The sequence below is a fragment of the Protobothrops mucrosquamatus genome, unplaced genomic scaffold (genome assembly GCF_001527695.2).
Source record: "Protobothrops mucrosquamatus isolate PMUCROS unplaced genomic scaffold, P.Mucros_1.0 scaffold2291, whole genome shotgun sequence".
NCBI lineage: Eukaryota > Metazoa > Chordata > Lepidosauria > Squamata > Viperidae > Protobothrops > Protobothrops mucrosquamatus.
In genome coordinates, this window is record NW_015388377.1 from 37,233 (window position 1) to 54,047 (window position 16,815).

The 16,815-nt window shown below is 38.2% G+C and overlaps 1 protein-coding gene across 1 annotated transcript in view; it reads left to right on the top strand.

The window, feature by feature from the left end:
* The window catches only part of LOC107295299 (nucleolar transcription factor 1-like), a 38,295-nt gene that overhangs the window by 19,257 nt on the left and 2,223 nt on the right, over positions 1-16,815 (top strand). The window contains exons 3-7 of the mRNA XM_015824608.1: positions 5,014-5,169; positions 7,251-7,315; positions 12,120-12,240; positions 13,768-13,878; positions 14,432-14,565. Coding sequence (XP_015680094.1) covers positions 5,014-5,169; positions 7,251-7,315; positions 12,120-12,240; positions 13,768-13,878; positions 14,432-14,565 — 587 coding nt within the window. The remainder of the gene's footprint in view (positions 1-5,013; positions 5,170-7,250; positions 7,316-12,119; positions 12,241-13,767; positions 13,879-14,431; positions 14,566-16,815) is intronic.

A 16,815-nucleotide genomic window follows, 5' to 3' on the forward strand; every position in this document is an offset into this window, starting at 1 on the left:
ACCCTCCCCTAAAGAAGCGTTTACAATTCCCTGGAGCCAGGCTCGTGTACCCTCCCGAGCCGCCAGCACCAGCCAGGAGGGGCACGGATCCAGTAAACGTGGTTGCATTCAGCCTCCCCAAGATCCTGTCCACGTCCTCGGGAGCCACAGAGTCAAACTCCTCCCATACAACAGTCTCAAGACCTGCTCCCGTATCCTCCCCCGGGGCCACCCAGAGTCCAGACCTTCTCGGATCCGAGCGACTTTGTCATACAGATATTGCGCAAAGTCCTCGGCCCTCCCCTCCAGGGGATCCCCCCCCTCCCTCAATTGAAGGAGAGAGCGGGTCACCCTGAAGAGGGAGGCCGGGCGGTAAGTTATGGATTTGGGATAGATGGTACAGGATCAGATCCATTAACTTATATTACTATGAAGAAACAAAAGATATATGCAGGGGAAGTTAAAACCATAGGATGGTCGGTTTACAATACTTTAAGACAATTGGAAAAGAAAATAGATATTAGTGAGAAAGCAAGTAACTTGTTTATGGATATGGCTGAAGATATAGCCAAAACCTTGACAGTTAAAAATTGTTTTGTATGTGGAGGGACTAATATGGGACAACAGTGGCCTTGGGAAGCATTAGAAGCAGACCCAGTGATATTCAACAACATGACTAAACAAGGAAATATTACGGGGCGATCTGGAAATGACCAACAGATTATATGGACCCTAAGTACTAATTTAGTAGGAAAAAACTGTTTTAAAAGAAATGGAACTAAAAAGGTAGGATATTTGATATGTTTGGGATATTGGGATGATAAATATAAGCGATGGACAAGTGTAGGGAATCAAAGTGAACCAGAAAAATTTAACTTCACTGAATGGGGAACTTATTTAAATAAAACAGATGACAGCACATGGATAGCCCCAAAGAATATGTATTGGATTTGTGGTAACCAAGCCTATGAAAGTTTGCCTAGTAACTGGGGTGGGTCATGTGTTTTTGGATGGATCAAACCATCTTATTTTATTACCTCTAAGAACTAAACAGACACTGGGGATTCCTATTTATGATAATTTAAAACACTATAAAAGATCTATTGACTCAGATATATCATGTAATGTTGAAACAATGAGAGGAAATGAATGGACACCAGAAAAGATTGTGTGCATCTATGGGCCTGCTACATGGGCCGAAGATGGATCTTGGGGATATAGAACGCCCATTTATATGTTAAACAGAATAATAAGATTACAGGCTGTATTAGAATTAGCTGGAAGAAAAATAGATACTGCTTTAAATATTTTAGCAAAAACTACTGATAAGCTTAGAGTGGCTGTGTATCAAAATAGATTAGCATTAGATTATATATTAGCTAAGGAAGGAGGGGTATGTGGGAAGTTCAATTTAACTAATTGTTGCTTACAAATAGATGAAACAGGTACAGTGGTGAAGCAATTAACCACTGAAATGAGATAACTTGTACATGTTCCAGTCCAGACTTGGACTGGTCTTTTAGATGAAGGGGGATTTTTGGGGGGAATTTTTCGCAATTGGAAACAAGCATTATTTATGGTAGGTGTAATACTATTGGGACTAATGTGTTTGCCCTGTTTAATTCCCATGATTAAAAATCTAGTCCATACGACTGTAACCAGTATAATGGATGGTATCAAGCGGGAGGAAAAGATACAGACACCATTAGCTTTCAAAGAAATTACAGAAAAAGTAAACATAATAGAGAATGAACACAAAAAAGAAATTGAAATGAATTTAAAAAGATTCTAAAATTTAATTAAGTATAAATAGGAAAAGGGTGGATTTGTGAGACTGGGCTTTTATTATCTCACTTTTCAAAATTTCCCAAGCTTCTTGAGTTGTTTTGTGAGGAATAAAATTTTAGAATATGAGTGAAGCTAAGTGACACGTAAGCTATAAGATTTCCACACGTAAGCCATAGGGTTTCCACACATAAGCTATAGGATTTCCTGGTTCATGTTAAAGTACATATAAGGGAATAGGTGAAGCAAAATGAAACGTTTAGTAGGGGCAGGGATAATGTATTTTGTTTAGGCGATCCTGATAAGATTGTAACCTCTAAAGCCCAGCCAATGAGGCCATAGGGGAGGGACAAAGGCGTCGCGATAGAATGTATAAAGTGTGTGCTTTTACTGTGAAAAGGGGTGGCTCAAATATTTGGAGTCCACCACGCTTTGCAAACCGTTGTATCCAATAAATCTCTGTTTAATTTCAATTTGCTGTATGGTATTATTTAGCGGGCTAGAATTTCTGCCAACAGTTTTCCCCTTGAGGATTCTCATCCATGGAATCCTTCCCAAACCCTCTCTAAGTTTATTGAAATTAGCTCTCTTAAAGTCCAAGACTCTAGTTTGACTGTGTTCTATTGCTTGTGCTTCCATAATGTTGAATTCCAATATTGCATGATCACTTCCTCCCAAGGTTCCTGTAGCTTCAACACCTTCTATCATTTCATCTATCATGTATCATTTGAAAGACTGCCTCCCCCTCAAACACATTTCCTTTCTATGTGACCTCCTTGTAAATCGTTCTTAAATATAGCAAATCACATTGTTCTTGAAAAGTTTTGCTCCACCCGTAGTGTCTTGCATGTATCATGGGCTCTGTTACAGGAATCTGCTGCTTAATTTCTGCAGCCCTGTATACCCAAACCTCTTCTCTTAGACAACTTCACTGAATTGCTCCATTGGCAATTACATTGCATCCAAGATATTTAAGGCACAGCTATTCCAAACCCAGTCTCCATGCTGGATTTAAGTCATTTTCAGATTACTTGAATCTGAAGGAATCCAGATGGAGCTATTCCTTACTGTGCCTGCCTGAACTGCTGACAACCTGACTGCTTTCCTTAGAACATTACAAGAATACATACAAATCTATTTTATCAGTTTTGCAAGGATAATGAATAATAAATACACACTCTGCAAACTTGGAAACATTCCTAGACATCAAACATTAAAAAGCTGCAGTATTTAATTAAAAGTACAGCATTCAGAGGAAATTATGTATTTGCTGTACAGTTGAGGGCTATTCTTTTTCCAGGTGACAGGGCTAAAGCCCAAAGTAAGTGTTACTTTTTTTTTCTTTTTGTGATGCTGCTTGCTTTTTCTGCCCACATAAGTGGGACATAGTTTCTTGAAGGTCTGAACATAACAAAACAATGTATCTTGTAATACTTTGATTATTTAATATACCTCATATTTTCCTATGTTGCTTTTTATAGTAGGAAAGTAGAAACCATAATATATAATACTGTGGCAAGAAAAATAGAAAAAAGTACTTAAGAGGTCTACATACTGTTTAAAATCAAAAATAAAATAAAATTAAACATTAACTTATTATATTTAATTTTATATATCAGTGGCCAATATTTAACAAAAGTTGTCAATAGCAAGAATTAATAAAAATGGCAATCAAATTTGGAAGACCTATCTTTATGGCAAAAGAGACAAGATGTATTTTAAAACCTAAACCTCAGAGACAGTATAAGTCCATGCGTAGGACTATAATCCATCAACTGTTCTCATGTCCAATTCAGTGTCAGTTATTCTTTAAATGAAGGGGCGGTTTTTGTTTTTTACATTGATGCATATTAACACAATTTGGACTAGAGAAGGAATTCTATGTGATCAAATTTTCATTTTTTTCAGTTTCAAGCAAAAAGTCCAGAAGCAGTTTCCAGGGGCCACACGTTTCTTTATTGGTTATGAAATGATAGTGGAAAACTAGTTATCAATCCCATTTTTTAAGAAAGACTGACTAGTGGCATAGTTATTAACAGGTATTACAATTAACAGCCCTTGGATTCCTACAATGCTCACTGAAGCTTGGCGCCTCTACAGCAGGGGTGTCAAACTGCCAGCCTACGGGCCGGACGCGTCATCCGGAAGCCACGCCCACCCCATTGCCGGAAATGGCAAAATCGTCCCAATACGTTGCGCGACGTCACATGACGTCGCGAGTTTGACATGTCTGCTCTACAGTAATGAAATGTTTTGTATGATTTGTAAAACAAAATGCAGTTTAATGGAACACTTCCAATTTCTTGCATCGCTACTAATGATGAATGTTAAATTCAGGATTCTAGTCATACCTTTAGGTTTATAGTGTTGCATTTTGAATGTAGGAACTACTTTATGCCAGGATGATTGGTTTCATTTAGTCTAATATTGCCAACTCTGATTGAATCTTGGTCTTCCTAGAATTGGAGATACCACAGGTGCTTTACATGGAGATTTTGGGCCAGTCACACTCTCAGGCTAACCTACCTTGCCAGGTTCTTGTCGTAGGAAAATAGTGAGGGGAACACTATACATGTCAACTTGAGCTCTTGAATGAAAGGAGAGAAATCTAATAATGTGTAGCAATAATAATTAGGAATTGAAGGTACCAGTTGGTGGCAACTTGTGTTTGATAGCATACAGTGGGCTTCCCTAGCCTGGTGCTTTCCAGATGTGTTGGAAAGTGATTGGGAATTCTGGTGGTTACAGTCCCAGCCCATGAAGAGATGCACGGTTGGGAAGGCTGTGATAGACTTCAGTGTTTGCTGGCCTGCCTTACAAAGGTAACCTACCTCAGCCTAGGAACAACTAGTTTAAAACAATAACAAAAAGCAATGACAGAACAGACAGACAGACATTTAAATTCTTTATATTTTATTTATTATTTGATTTGATTTGTGTGCTGCCCATCTCCTCTAGAAGCAACTGAATCTTCAGAAGTAGTTGCATTTCTGTGTGTGGTCACATAGAGATGTTAAGCTGAAATAAAGCTTACATTAGATCAGTGGAGTTTCATGGTTGAGTTTAATTGAAGGTGTTACTTAAATATGCTATAACCTTATTCCAAATTCTTGGCTCAACTCAACTTTTATTGAAAACAAATGTTATAAACAAAACACACAAGAAGATTAAGTAAAACCTTGCTTTTTGTGGGAAAACAAATCTCAAAATATTTTTTCCTTATTTACTTTCTCTCCTGCACCTATTCAGAAGCATCCTGACTTCCCAAAAAAACCTTTGACTCCATATTTCCGTTTCTTCATGGAAAAGCGAGCAAAGTATGCTAAGCTACATCCAGAAATGAGCAATCTGGATCTAACCAAGATTCTCTCAAAAAAATATAAGGAGCTCCCCGAAAAGAAAAAGGTGAGCAGTACATATTTAAGAATGTGGTAAGGGGTATCAAGAGTGGCAGATTTCCGTAACTTCCAGTAAAGCTCTATGCAAGTAAGAGAAAGAGAAAGGAAAAAGCTAGTATTTTCTTCTTGGGAAACATAGTACCTACAAATTACATATCTTGTGCTTTCTGCAAAAAGGGTATTCCCTTTCTTAAGGGCTCTGCAAATGTATTACCATTGTAAAGCAGAAATTATGAACCTTAGAATGAGTTTATAGGACAATTTCTTTAAACTGTTGTTTAATAATGGCTGCAGATTGTTAGGATCTTGAGCTTAAAGCTGGATGCTTTCCTTGTGAAGGGCCTGTTTTTATTCCTTTCTGTTCTAGAATAACCCTCCCATGAATTGGTTGTAACCTTTATATATCTGGGTGGCAAAGTGGGTGACTAAAGGACCTTGACTCTACTGACCTGCTGAATTGACACCACTTGACATTTAGTGAACAACTTCTGATAGCTTGAGGGCTGCACCATGTTTTATATAGCAAAAATCAGCTGGTGTATTGTACGGTTCATTTTGAGTGGCAGAATTTTAAGAGATGATATAGATGTCTAAGCATTTGCAAGGTGCCTCTTTTGTCTATTAAAATCCCACTATACAAGTAGTCCTCAACTTACAACTGGAATTGAGCTTGGAATTACATTTGTAAGTCATGGCAGTCATTAAGCAGGTCACCATGTGACCACGCCCAATTTTCCAACTTTTTTGCAGCACTCATTAAGTGAACACCACAGTTATTAAGTGAATGCTGTAGTTGTTAAACGAATCCATTTTATCCAATGGGTGCTTTTTGCTGGAAACTGTCAAAAACCACCAAAAATCATGGTCATGTGTCCGCAGGACCTTGAAAAAGGCTGTAAATATGAGCCGGTTGCCAAGTGTCCAAAATGTGATCTCCTGACTGCAGTGGCGGGGGGGGGGGGGGGTATGCTGCCATCAGAACTCTGCAACCAGGTTGCAAGTACCTTTTTGGAGCTCTATTGTAACTTAGAATGGTCGCTACGTGACCAGTCATTAAGCAAGGATTACCCATATACAAAAAAGAAACTCTAAAGAACAAAAGTTCAAAATCTATTTTTGGCCCTATTACTTCTGGGGCCACTAAAAATAGGCTGCATGGAACTTCAGGGCCATAATTTCTGCATCCCTATTTTAAATGGTAACAGCACAGAGCTCTTTCCTGATCATAAAAGAAATGCAGAAACCAGTGAAAGATACAAGTGGAGTCAGCTCAGTGTTAGTGCTGAAAACAGTAGGAAGTTCCTCATAAGAGTTTGGCTTTATTTCATTTGCTTTTTTTAAAAAAACAACCCTTACCTTTATGAACATAAGCCTCCTTTATCTGAGTTTCTGCTTAACAAAATGGAAAGCAAGATAATATTCTAGAGAACTGGTATATGCAAATGTGCCACAAACTTAACCTGTATAAGCCTTGCTGACTGCAGGAAAGATTTCTGAGTAGAGGAGCATTTAAAATCCACACAGTTCTTGCTCTGAGCTATGAACTCAAGATGCTACAGCTGTAAAGTTGCTTAGTATTTTGAAGGGACCTGCCTAGATAGAATCAGGAAATGGTTGATGCCTATTTGCCAGATTGTCTGTTGTTGTTTTTTTTGCCAATTTTCCAACATTGAAGAGCGTAAGGTCCTTGTCCTGTCTGGAACCCAGAAAGAAAGTATGATAGCATAAGGGGGGATGTTTGTGGTAGACTGTTCACTTTCTACATCTAGTTGACCTTCAGGGCAGAATGGAAGTATACTTGCTTGGGACAGTTTAGCTCTGCATGCCAAGAAATTAAACCTCTCATGCCATTCCTGCAGATAAGGAGCAGTCACAGGGCTCTGTGGAAGACAAGATAGGCATTTTGTACACACACAGACCATGTAACTGGGATTTCAGAACATAGAATTAGGGGAACTAGATATTCAGCATAAAGAGTCAAGAAATCTCTCTCCCTGTTGAGAGGGCTTGTGTGCAAGAACTTCATATAGATACCACATACATAAATAGCAGCTGTGGAGTATTTTTCCTCTTTTCTCTGTTTTTTAGATGAAATATATTCAGGATTTCCAACGAGAAAAACAAGACTTTGAGCGGAATCTGGCAAGATTTAGGTAAGAGACCTTAAGCAACAATGTCTTGCTTGTGTCCATTAGCACTCTAAGGCTTCTCAGCTGTAGACTTCAGTTGTACACATTTACTGAAGTTCTTTTGAACTTCACTGTGACAGCTGCTTTGGTTCAGAGGTGACTGAGGAGAGAATAGAAAGAAGGCGTGTAGGTAGAAGATTCCTTGGCTTCAAAAATTGTATGTTCTATAGCATAGGAACCCAATTTTTAAAAGACAGGTGATGGAATAAGAAAATCCATAAATATATGTATTTGTAAGGCAGGTAAATATTTTCCATGTGAATATTTTAAAGCATTCATCTAAATCGGGTGTCAAACTGCCGGCCCACGGGCTGGATGCATCATAGCGAAACTGCCCACCCCATTGCCGGCAATGGCAAAAAAGTCGCGATACATCACGTGACGTTGCGAGTTTGACACCCCTGATCTAAACAAAAGTTGAACTAAACCAAAGATCTAGCTAAACAGCTGTTCATGTGGAGTCCAAAGATGTTATACTATAACTTGCATCATTTGCAGACACATAAAGACATTATTTGCACTTGTGAAAACTATAGACCACAACAGCTGAGGAGTCAAAGTTGGGAAAGGATAATGTAGACCAGCCAGATTTTCCACAATGCACAGCCGCCACCACCCTCCCCAGATTTGAAGGGAGCTTCCATTTCCTGCTGTATAGCATGTAATTAAACTTTCAGTTTCTGGGGAAAAAAACACCTCAGACAAATACAGTGGATCTACTGAGCATTTGTATTTACAGAATGTTTCTTTTTTTATTTTTTTATTGAAAATTTTATAAAAGTTTTACAGTATAATTCCCCCCTCCCCAAAACCCACCCTTCCACTCCCCCCTCCCTCCCCCCCACTTCCCAGAGCCAATCACAGGGTTAACAATACAATAACCATACTCTATCTAACATTAATCAACTATTAAAATAACAAATCTATAACATCCTTTAACTCTCTTTTAAACAAATATACTAGTATTAAACACAATAATTATAACATCATATTAATAATTATAAATAAAAATAAGTAACCTATTATAACATATAAACTACATTAATACTCTAAGATTTACTCAAAAACCAAATGAAACTTTTTAGTCCCATATTTACTCTCAATATAATCTATCCATCTTCTCCAAACCAAAATATATCTTTCTTGTGAATAGTCCTTCACATAAGCGGAAATCTTGGCCATTTCTGCTAAATTTGAGACTTTAAGTGACCATTCTTCTATAGTGGGCAAACGTTCCGTTTTCCAACATTGAGCTACTAGTAGTCTTGCAGCAGTTATCAAGTTAAACATCAAATCCATTTCTTTTGTATCCAGATCTTCCATAATACCCAGCAAGAATATCTGCAGTTTAAACTTTATCTTTTTCTTAAAAATATTTTGAATATTCCACTATATCTTAATCCAAAATGCCTTTACTTCCCGCATGTCCACCAAATATGAAAAGAGGTTGCATCTAAGTTTCCACATCTCCAACACTTAGGTTGTAAATTAGGATACATGCAGGACAATTTTTGAGGATCCAAATGCCACCTATAAAACATTTTATAAAAATTTTCCCTTAAGTTTTGAGCTTGAGTAAATTTTACATTTCTAATCCAAATTGTCTCCCATGTTTCCAATAAAATCGGTTCTTGTATATTTTGAGCCCATTTTATCATACACTCCTTAACCAATTCTGTTTCTGAATCCAATTCAATCAATGCATTATAAATTCTTTTAATATGAGCTTCAGATTGATCTTTAATCTGTTTCATCAAATTTACATCCTGTAAAGTAATACCAACTTTTTGGTCCAAACGCCACCTCATTAACAATTGGTTATAATAAAACCAAGAATATTCAATATTTTCTTGTTTCAAATCTACTAAAGATTTAAGTTGCCAATCTCGTCCTGCCGGACAAAGTAGTTCCTTATAAGAAACTTTATCCAAATTAACTCCCCTAGATATCCCCTCTATTACCTGTCCTGGAATTGCCCAGATAGGAATTTTATAATTTAATTTTATATTTCTTCCAAACTCGTAATAAAGCACTTCTTAAAATATGAACCTTAACATTTTTATCTACCTTTTTATCATAAATTAAATATGCCTGCCAACCAAATAACAAATCCCATCCTTCAAGAGAAAGTATATTTCTATTTGTTAAGTTTAGCCAATCGCTAATCCATGTCAAAACCACCACATCATAATACAATTTTAAGTTGGGGACTTTAAGTCCTCCTCATTCCCTTATGTCTTGCATGATCTTAAACTTAACTCTTGGCTACTTGCCCGCCCAAATAAACTTATTAATACCCTTTTGCCAATCCTCCAAATTAGCATCTTTTTTTAAGATAGGGATCATTTGAAACAAGAAAAGAAATTTTGGAAGGACATTCATTTTTACTGCTGAAATTCTCCCCAACAAAGATAATTGTAATTTTTTCCAATCACTTAAATCCTTTTGCACCTTAACCCATAAAGATTCATAATTATTCTTATACAATTTAGCATTAGAAGCTGTAATATAAACTCCCAAATATTTTACCTTTTTAACCATTTCAAAGCCTGTGAGCGTAACTAACATATCTTTATCATTCATAGACATATTTTTCGGTAATATTTTAGTCTTATTACAATTTACCTTAAAACCAGAAACTTTCCCATATTGTGCAATAATTTCAACCAAATCAATTACCGAATCTATTGGCTGAGTTAATGTTAACACCAAGTCATCTGCAAAAGCTCTTAACCTATAATCAGTCTTATTAACCTTAATTCCTTTTATTATAGAAGACTCACAAATTTTAATTAACAAAATCCCCATTGTTAACACAAATAACAATGGAGATAATGGACATCCTTGTCTGGTTCCTTTTTCAATTTTAAATGCTTCTGTTACCCCCCCATTAACTATAATCTGTGCTGATTACTGTTGATAAATAGCCTTAAGAGCGGACAAAATTTTTTCCCCAAAATTCATTCTGTCTATAACTTGAAACAAAAAACCCCAATCTAATTGATCAAATGCTTTTTCACCATCCAAAAACATAAAAGCAGCAGGAATTTGATTATTCTTATCCAGATATTCAATTAAATTAATAATTTGTCTTACATTATACTTCATATATCTTCCAGTTATAAATCCAGATTGGTCGCTATGAATCAATTGGCTCAACACTTGCATTAATCTATTTGCCAATACTTTTGAAAAAATCTTATAATCTGTATTCAATAAAGATATAGGTCTATAATTCTTAGGTTGAGTCAAATCCTGACCCTCCTTTGGTATTAAAGATATAAAAGCAGTTCTCCAAGATGGAGGTACCTCTTCACCCAACAAAATACTATTAAACAATTCCCTTAATGGTTCTATCATTTCTTCAGATAACATCTTGTAATAAATTGCTGTTAATCCATCTGTACCTGGTGCCTTACCAACTTTTAATTGCTTAATTGCCCCCTTAATCTCCTCAGATGTAATTAAACAATTCATTTTTTCCCTTTGATTATCTGACAATCTAGGAAAATGTGGCTGCTGTAAATAATTATCTATTTCTTCAAGTTGTATATTTTCAGAAGCATATAACTTAGAATAAAAATCCAAAAAACTCTTTTTAACCAAATTTTGTTGAGATGTCATTTTACCATTATAATCTATTTTCTCTATAATTCTTGACTTCTGCTTCTTTCGTAGTTGGTAGGCCAACCACCTTCCAGGTTTATTTGCATTACAAAATGTATTATATTTCATGTACCTTAAACTAGTTGCGGTCTGATCTGCTATTAACATATTAAATTATGTTTAAGCACAGTTATAGATACTTTTAAATTATTATCCAGTGGATTTAAAATAAAAGCCTGTTCTTTTAATTTAATCTCCTCCTCTAACTCTTTTCGTTTTTGCATAGGGAGAATGTTTCTTGATAAGGGAAATACCTGAATCATGTAGGAAATTTGTCCCATTATCTAGCACAACAGCTGCTTGGATGATTTCTATTGGTCATTGCTGTTGGGTGATTGCTATTGAACTGGCTTATTGAACTGGCTTATTGAACTGGTTAGATAGTGTCATTGACACAGTAGGCATGAGTTTGAGCAGACTCAGGGAGACAGTGGAGCACGGGGGGGGGGGGGGCTGGCATGCTATGGTCCATGGGATCATGAAGTGTCAGACACGACTTAGCAACTGAACAACAACAAATTGAACTGGCCTATCCAGTTGTTTAGCTTCCTCCTTTCTTTCTTTCTTGCTGACCTTCATTGCCAGCCAGTATACTTTTTTTGGGTGAACTATTGTATTCAACCCAGAGACCCATGTCAGTTGACTCTCCAAGAATGTCTGGATAGGGCCTTTGCCCTCACACTTTTCTTTTTGCCATGTCCCTGTCTTACTCTTTGTTGTTAGAAGTTTTTAGAGCAAGAGTGGGGGCTCCATGTAATTGTGGCAAGCACGGATGTTGGCATTTTGTCAAATGATTAACAGCTCTTTAAAATGAGAGACGGAGGAGGTAATGAAGAAGGTCAGGCTTGGAGTTGACTATTGGAAGGGAGACCCACAACCCTCTTTCTCCATGTTTGGAGGATTGTGAGGGATCATTTTTTTATGGAGACAAAATAAGATTCTCCTACAGGTGAATTCATCCTGCAGTCTGGGGATTTCTTGGTATTCAAGAGTGGGGACTGGTACATAGGGCCTTAGGTTTATATGAAAGTGTGTTTTGTTAATTCCAGTATGGTGATACCTTACATTTTCCATTCTCTGTTACCATCCTTGTTCTGTGAAGGGAAGACCACCCTGACCTCATTCAGAATGCCAAGAAATCTGATATTCCAGAAAAACCCAAGACCCCCCAACAGCTCTGGTATACTCACGAAAAGAAGATCTACCTGAAAGTCCGACCCGATGTAAGTAGCTCTACCTTTATAAGTCTGAGATGAAGGTGGTGTGGGAGGCACACAGGGGTAGTGAATACAGATGGTTTACTCTAGGGCAGTGGTTCTCAACCTTCCTAATACCACGACCCTTTAATACAGTTCCTCATGTTGTGGTGACCCCCAGCCCTAAGGACTCTCCAAGCGCGCACCGACGCTTGCCCACTCACCCGCCACGCCCGGGGCTCAGCGCGCCTCGCCTGTCCTCGCCTTAGTTCCGAAGGTCGCCGGCCTGCCCGGCTCCAGCTGGCCGGGGAGGGGGGGCAGAAAGGCCGCTCCGCCGGCTCCGCCCAGCCTGGTTGGAGAAGCGCCCAGGCGGGGAGAGGGAGAGAGAGCGAGAGAGAGAGCCAAGAGGGCGACAGCGCCGGCAGAGCTTAGTTCAGTCTCCTCTGTGGAAAGGGCCGCGAAGCAGCGCAGCCTCCCTTAGGAGATGCTCGACGGAAACGAATCCGGCACTGCAACGGCCCCCAGCTCGAAGCTGTGCGGAGACGGATAGAGGAGCGGTGTCTCAGTTCCTAAGACCATCGGAAATATGTGTTTTCCGATGGTCTTAGGCGACCCCTGTGAAAGGGCCGTTTGACCCCCAAAGGGGTCGTGACCCACAGGTTGAGAACCGCTGCTCTAGGGATTGGCAACATTTTCAGCTCCAACTGCCATTGCATGTTCAGATACTTCCTCCTCAAATAGCCCAATCCAGCCCAATCCAGGGGGCATTTTTTTAATTGCAATTCATTTAAGTAGTCCCAAGTGCCCTTTTAGAGTATAGCCAGCCTCTGATTTACTTTTTCTTCTGAAACAAAAAGGTTGAAGGTCATCTAGTACAAATGAGCAAAATATACAGGATAGACAAAGAGTCATTTTTGTGCTATCAAGAGTTCATTCATGGAACTCATGGCCACAAGATGATGAAGGTCACACTTACAAATGGCTTCTAAAATGTTAGATTTGTATAGAATTATAAATAGAATGAGACCAGAGAGAGATCACCACAAAAAGTCCCGTGGGTCACTAACTCCCATCTTTGTTGGAGGCATGGAAGGGAACTCTTGGAGGTGTGCAGAGACTTCATAAATGTTGAGTGTGATATGCTGCTCTTAGTGTTTGTAGTATTTGCTTGCTGTTTATATTAGTTTCTATAATTAACATTATCCAGACAGTGCTCCTTTTGGTGAGAAAGAGAAGGATGGAAAGAGAGCAAAGTCATAAAACCATTACAAATGGCCTACATGTGCTTGGAACCTTTTTAAATACGTATTTAAAGCCAAGAATTCTTCAGAATTCTCATAATGGATTCTCTGCATATGCAGCAAATTATATTTTACTTCCCTGCAGGATCAAGAAAAAGCTGTTTAAAAAAAACCATAAAGCGAATTCATCTTTCCCAAAGTTTAGTTTAATTCACTGCTGTACCACTAGGGTGAGCAGTGCTCCCTCCCCTTCCCCCATTTTTTCCTTTGAACCTACCTTTTTTATTTCCCCCTCCCCACCTGGGTTTTTCAGGCCACCACGAAGGAGGTGAAAGAAGCATTGAGCAAGCAATGGTCTCAGCTCTCAGACAAAAAAAGGCTGAAATGGATTCATAAGGCTCTGGAGCAGCGGAAGGAGTATGAGGTAGGGAACAGTCAACCGTTCCCCTCCATCTTCTCCCCCATATGCTCAGCCCGGCCTTTTCGCAGCTGTCCAAACCCAGCCACACTCCAAGAGCCGATTTGTGGGTGCCACTCCCTTTTACTAAGCTGGAAGGTAGTTGCGAAGCAACATCTTCTGTGATGTCTATGGAGATTCTCAATCATCCAGGTCATGGTTGTCCCAAAGGTGCTTTTTCCAAAAGGCAACTGGACTTTCTTGGGGGGGGTGGGTTGAAAACGTTTCGCTTCTCATCCAAGAAGCTTCTTCCGTTCTAACCGAGTTCTCTAACTTAGAGAACTCAGTTAGAACTGAAGAAGTTTCTTAGATAAAAAGCGAAATGTTTTCAAAGAAAAAAACAAAGTCCAGTTGCCTTTTGGAAAAGGCACCTTTGGAACACCTGCTTCATCCATTAAGTGTTAAAATTGGTCAAGGTCAAGTAGTGGGTTCTCTTCTGCCTACGCCATCACCCTAGAGCCTAGGAAGGGCTTCTCCACAAAGTTTCAGTGCTGTGTTAACCACCCTCTGTTGTTTCCAGGAAATGATGCGGGATTACATACAGAAGCATCCAGAGATGAACATTGAGGAAGGGACACCACCACGGTCCACCCTAACAAAAGCAGAGAGGCAGTTGAAGGACAAGTTTGATGGACGACCCACCAAGCCCCCTCCGTAAGTTGGGGTGGTAATATTAAGGAGGGCTTCTCCCATTTCTTAAAACAGGTGAAATATGGAGATCCACTTTACATCCATTTGGTGGCAGGAGGGATAGTAACGATGCGTGCACTTTCCTTTAACTACCCACCCTGGCAAGCACCAGAATCAAACCTTTGGAGGGAGGGGAGAAAACTGGAGTGACTTCTCACACAAGCGAGGAACACAGTAGCGAGAGAAATCATTCCCCAGCCAGCAGCGAAACCAAGTTTTATTCCCCCTTCCCATCAATGGGAAAGTTTATCCACATTGAAATCACTTTCAAAATCTTGACAGTCTTCCTGTATCTTCTCCATGCCCCGAGGAATGGCTCCCACTATATAGAAATGAATTAGGAAAATTGAATTCTCCATAGTATGCTTTAACTAATCTGTTTTCCTTGTTTGAATGAAAAGTACTGTTCTGTTTGATCATTTCATATACTGAACCATAGTTTGGATAAAGCCCCATTTGTCCATGTAGCTTAGGAAAGCTCTCACATAAATCTCCTTTATTTCTGGTGGAACAAAAACACAACTTTTCTTCTAACCCATCATTTATGGTGTAGTGTATAATGAACAGTCATACTTCCAAGCTTGTGTGGAGGGTATTTCCCTAGACACTCTTATTGCTGCAGTCTCCCAATATAAATTAGTATCCAAATGTGAATGAATCTAAATGTATCCTACTAACTATAACTATTGTTTTGTTGAGATGTTCCTCTGCCAATTGCCCGGGGCAGGGGACTAGTGGCGGGTGACCAGTGGTGGGGGAAAACCGCCGGCAGAGGGCCAGCCAATGATAATATTTTATCGATTTTCTAATTTTACAGTTAAACATTTAAAAAGCAACGTGGTGGCTGGGTAATCAATGATTCCATAACATACATAAATCTTTAGCAAAAATCTCAAGTTACAACATCAGATATTTCCTCTCTTTATCCCTTAATATCTACTATCTCATATTGAATTAATATAATTCTTATTGTTATCAACTAAGTAAAGCCATCTTTGTTACATTTATCAGTAATTTTGAACTTATACATATCTTAATTGTGTTTACATTCAATCTTATATACATCACTGTCCTGTTGTAGCTTTTTCCCCAGGCTTTAATTTCCCCTCAATATTCAACTTAACATTTGGTATGTTATAGTTTCTAAGCTTTAGGTAACTAGAGTTTCCCTTATCTCAACTTCTACATTTCCCCCTTTTTATAACAAAATCTAGTATTCTAAATATACATCTTATCTATTTGCATATAATCTTATTCTATTTTAAAAATTCTCTTTTTTTTCACCATATTAAACCAAAAATCTATTAATCTTATTACACATCTTACCTATTCAGTTGTAATATTACTTTAATTTCTAAAAAAAATATCTATATTCGACCGTCTTCAACCTTCTAATCAATAGTATAAAATCCCCCCTAATAAATCAAAACCCTAGTTTCTTTCAGCCTTACTCTGGCTTTTTTCCTTTGCCAACTAACCATCCATGTCAGTACTTTTAATTCATCAAACAGTTCTCCCTCTATTATTGTATTATTTGAGTTAAGAAAAACCATTTAATTACAATTTCTTTTGGAAGAACTAACCCCATTATATTTCTTTGATCGCTTCCCCATTATTCCAGTTTCCCACAGTTGTCCTAATAAGTTTATCTTCCATTCAGTCTGTTCTTCTTCGTTTTCCTCAAGTTTCTTCTGATTTATGAAAAAAATATTTTCCATTTTCAATGTTGTCACTCTCTTTTCTAATTTCCCCGTTGGCTGGATCTGTTGGTCAGTTGGGTCCTCTGTCTTAATATTTAGTTGTTCCATTTCTCCTGTTGCTTTCTGCATTGTTGGGTCTTTGGTTGTAGTCAAAATCTGGGTCTGTGTATTTAAGCTGGCATCTTGTTCCTTTATGTTGCCTCACATTTTGTTACATGCTGAAAGAGTGGTTTCATGTATTGATTTCAACATAGAAAGGATTTTTTCCTGATCTTCATCCATATTCTCTTGATAATGTATTAAAGATTTTAAAATCAAATGTTAAAAATAGTTTTTGTAGCTAGATGTGTGACATCTATTTCACGTGTTGCGAATAGTCTTATAGTGAAAATTGTTTGGCAGATAAGAATTTATAGTCCAAAGTATTCCATCATCTTGTGTAGTAACAAAGACTTCTCATGTAAAGAAATAGGAAAACAGTTTCCCACATATAATTCTGAAAGTCAATAAAGGT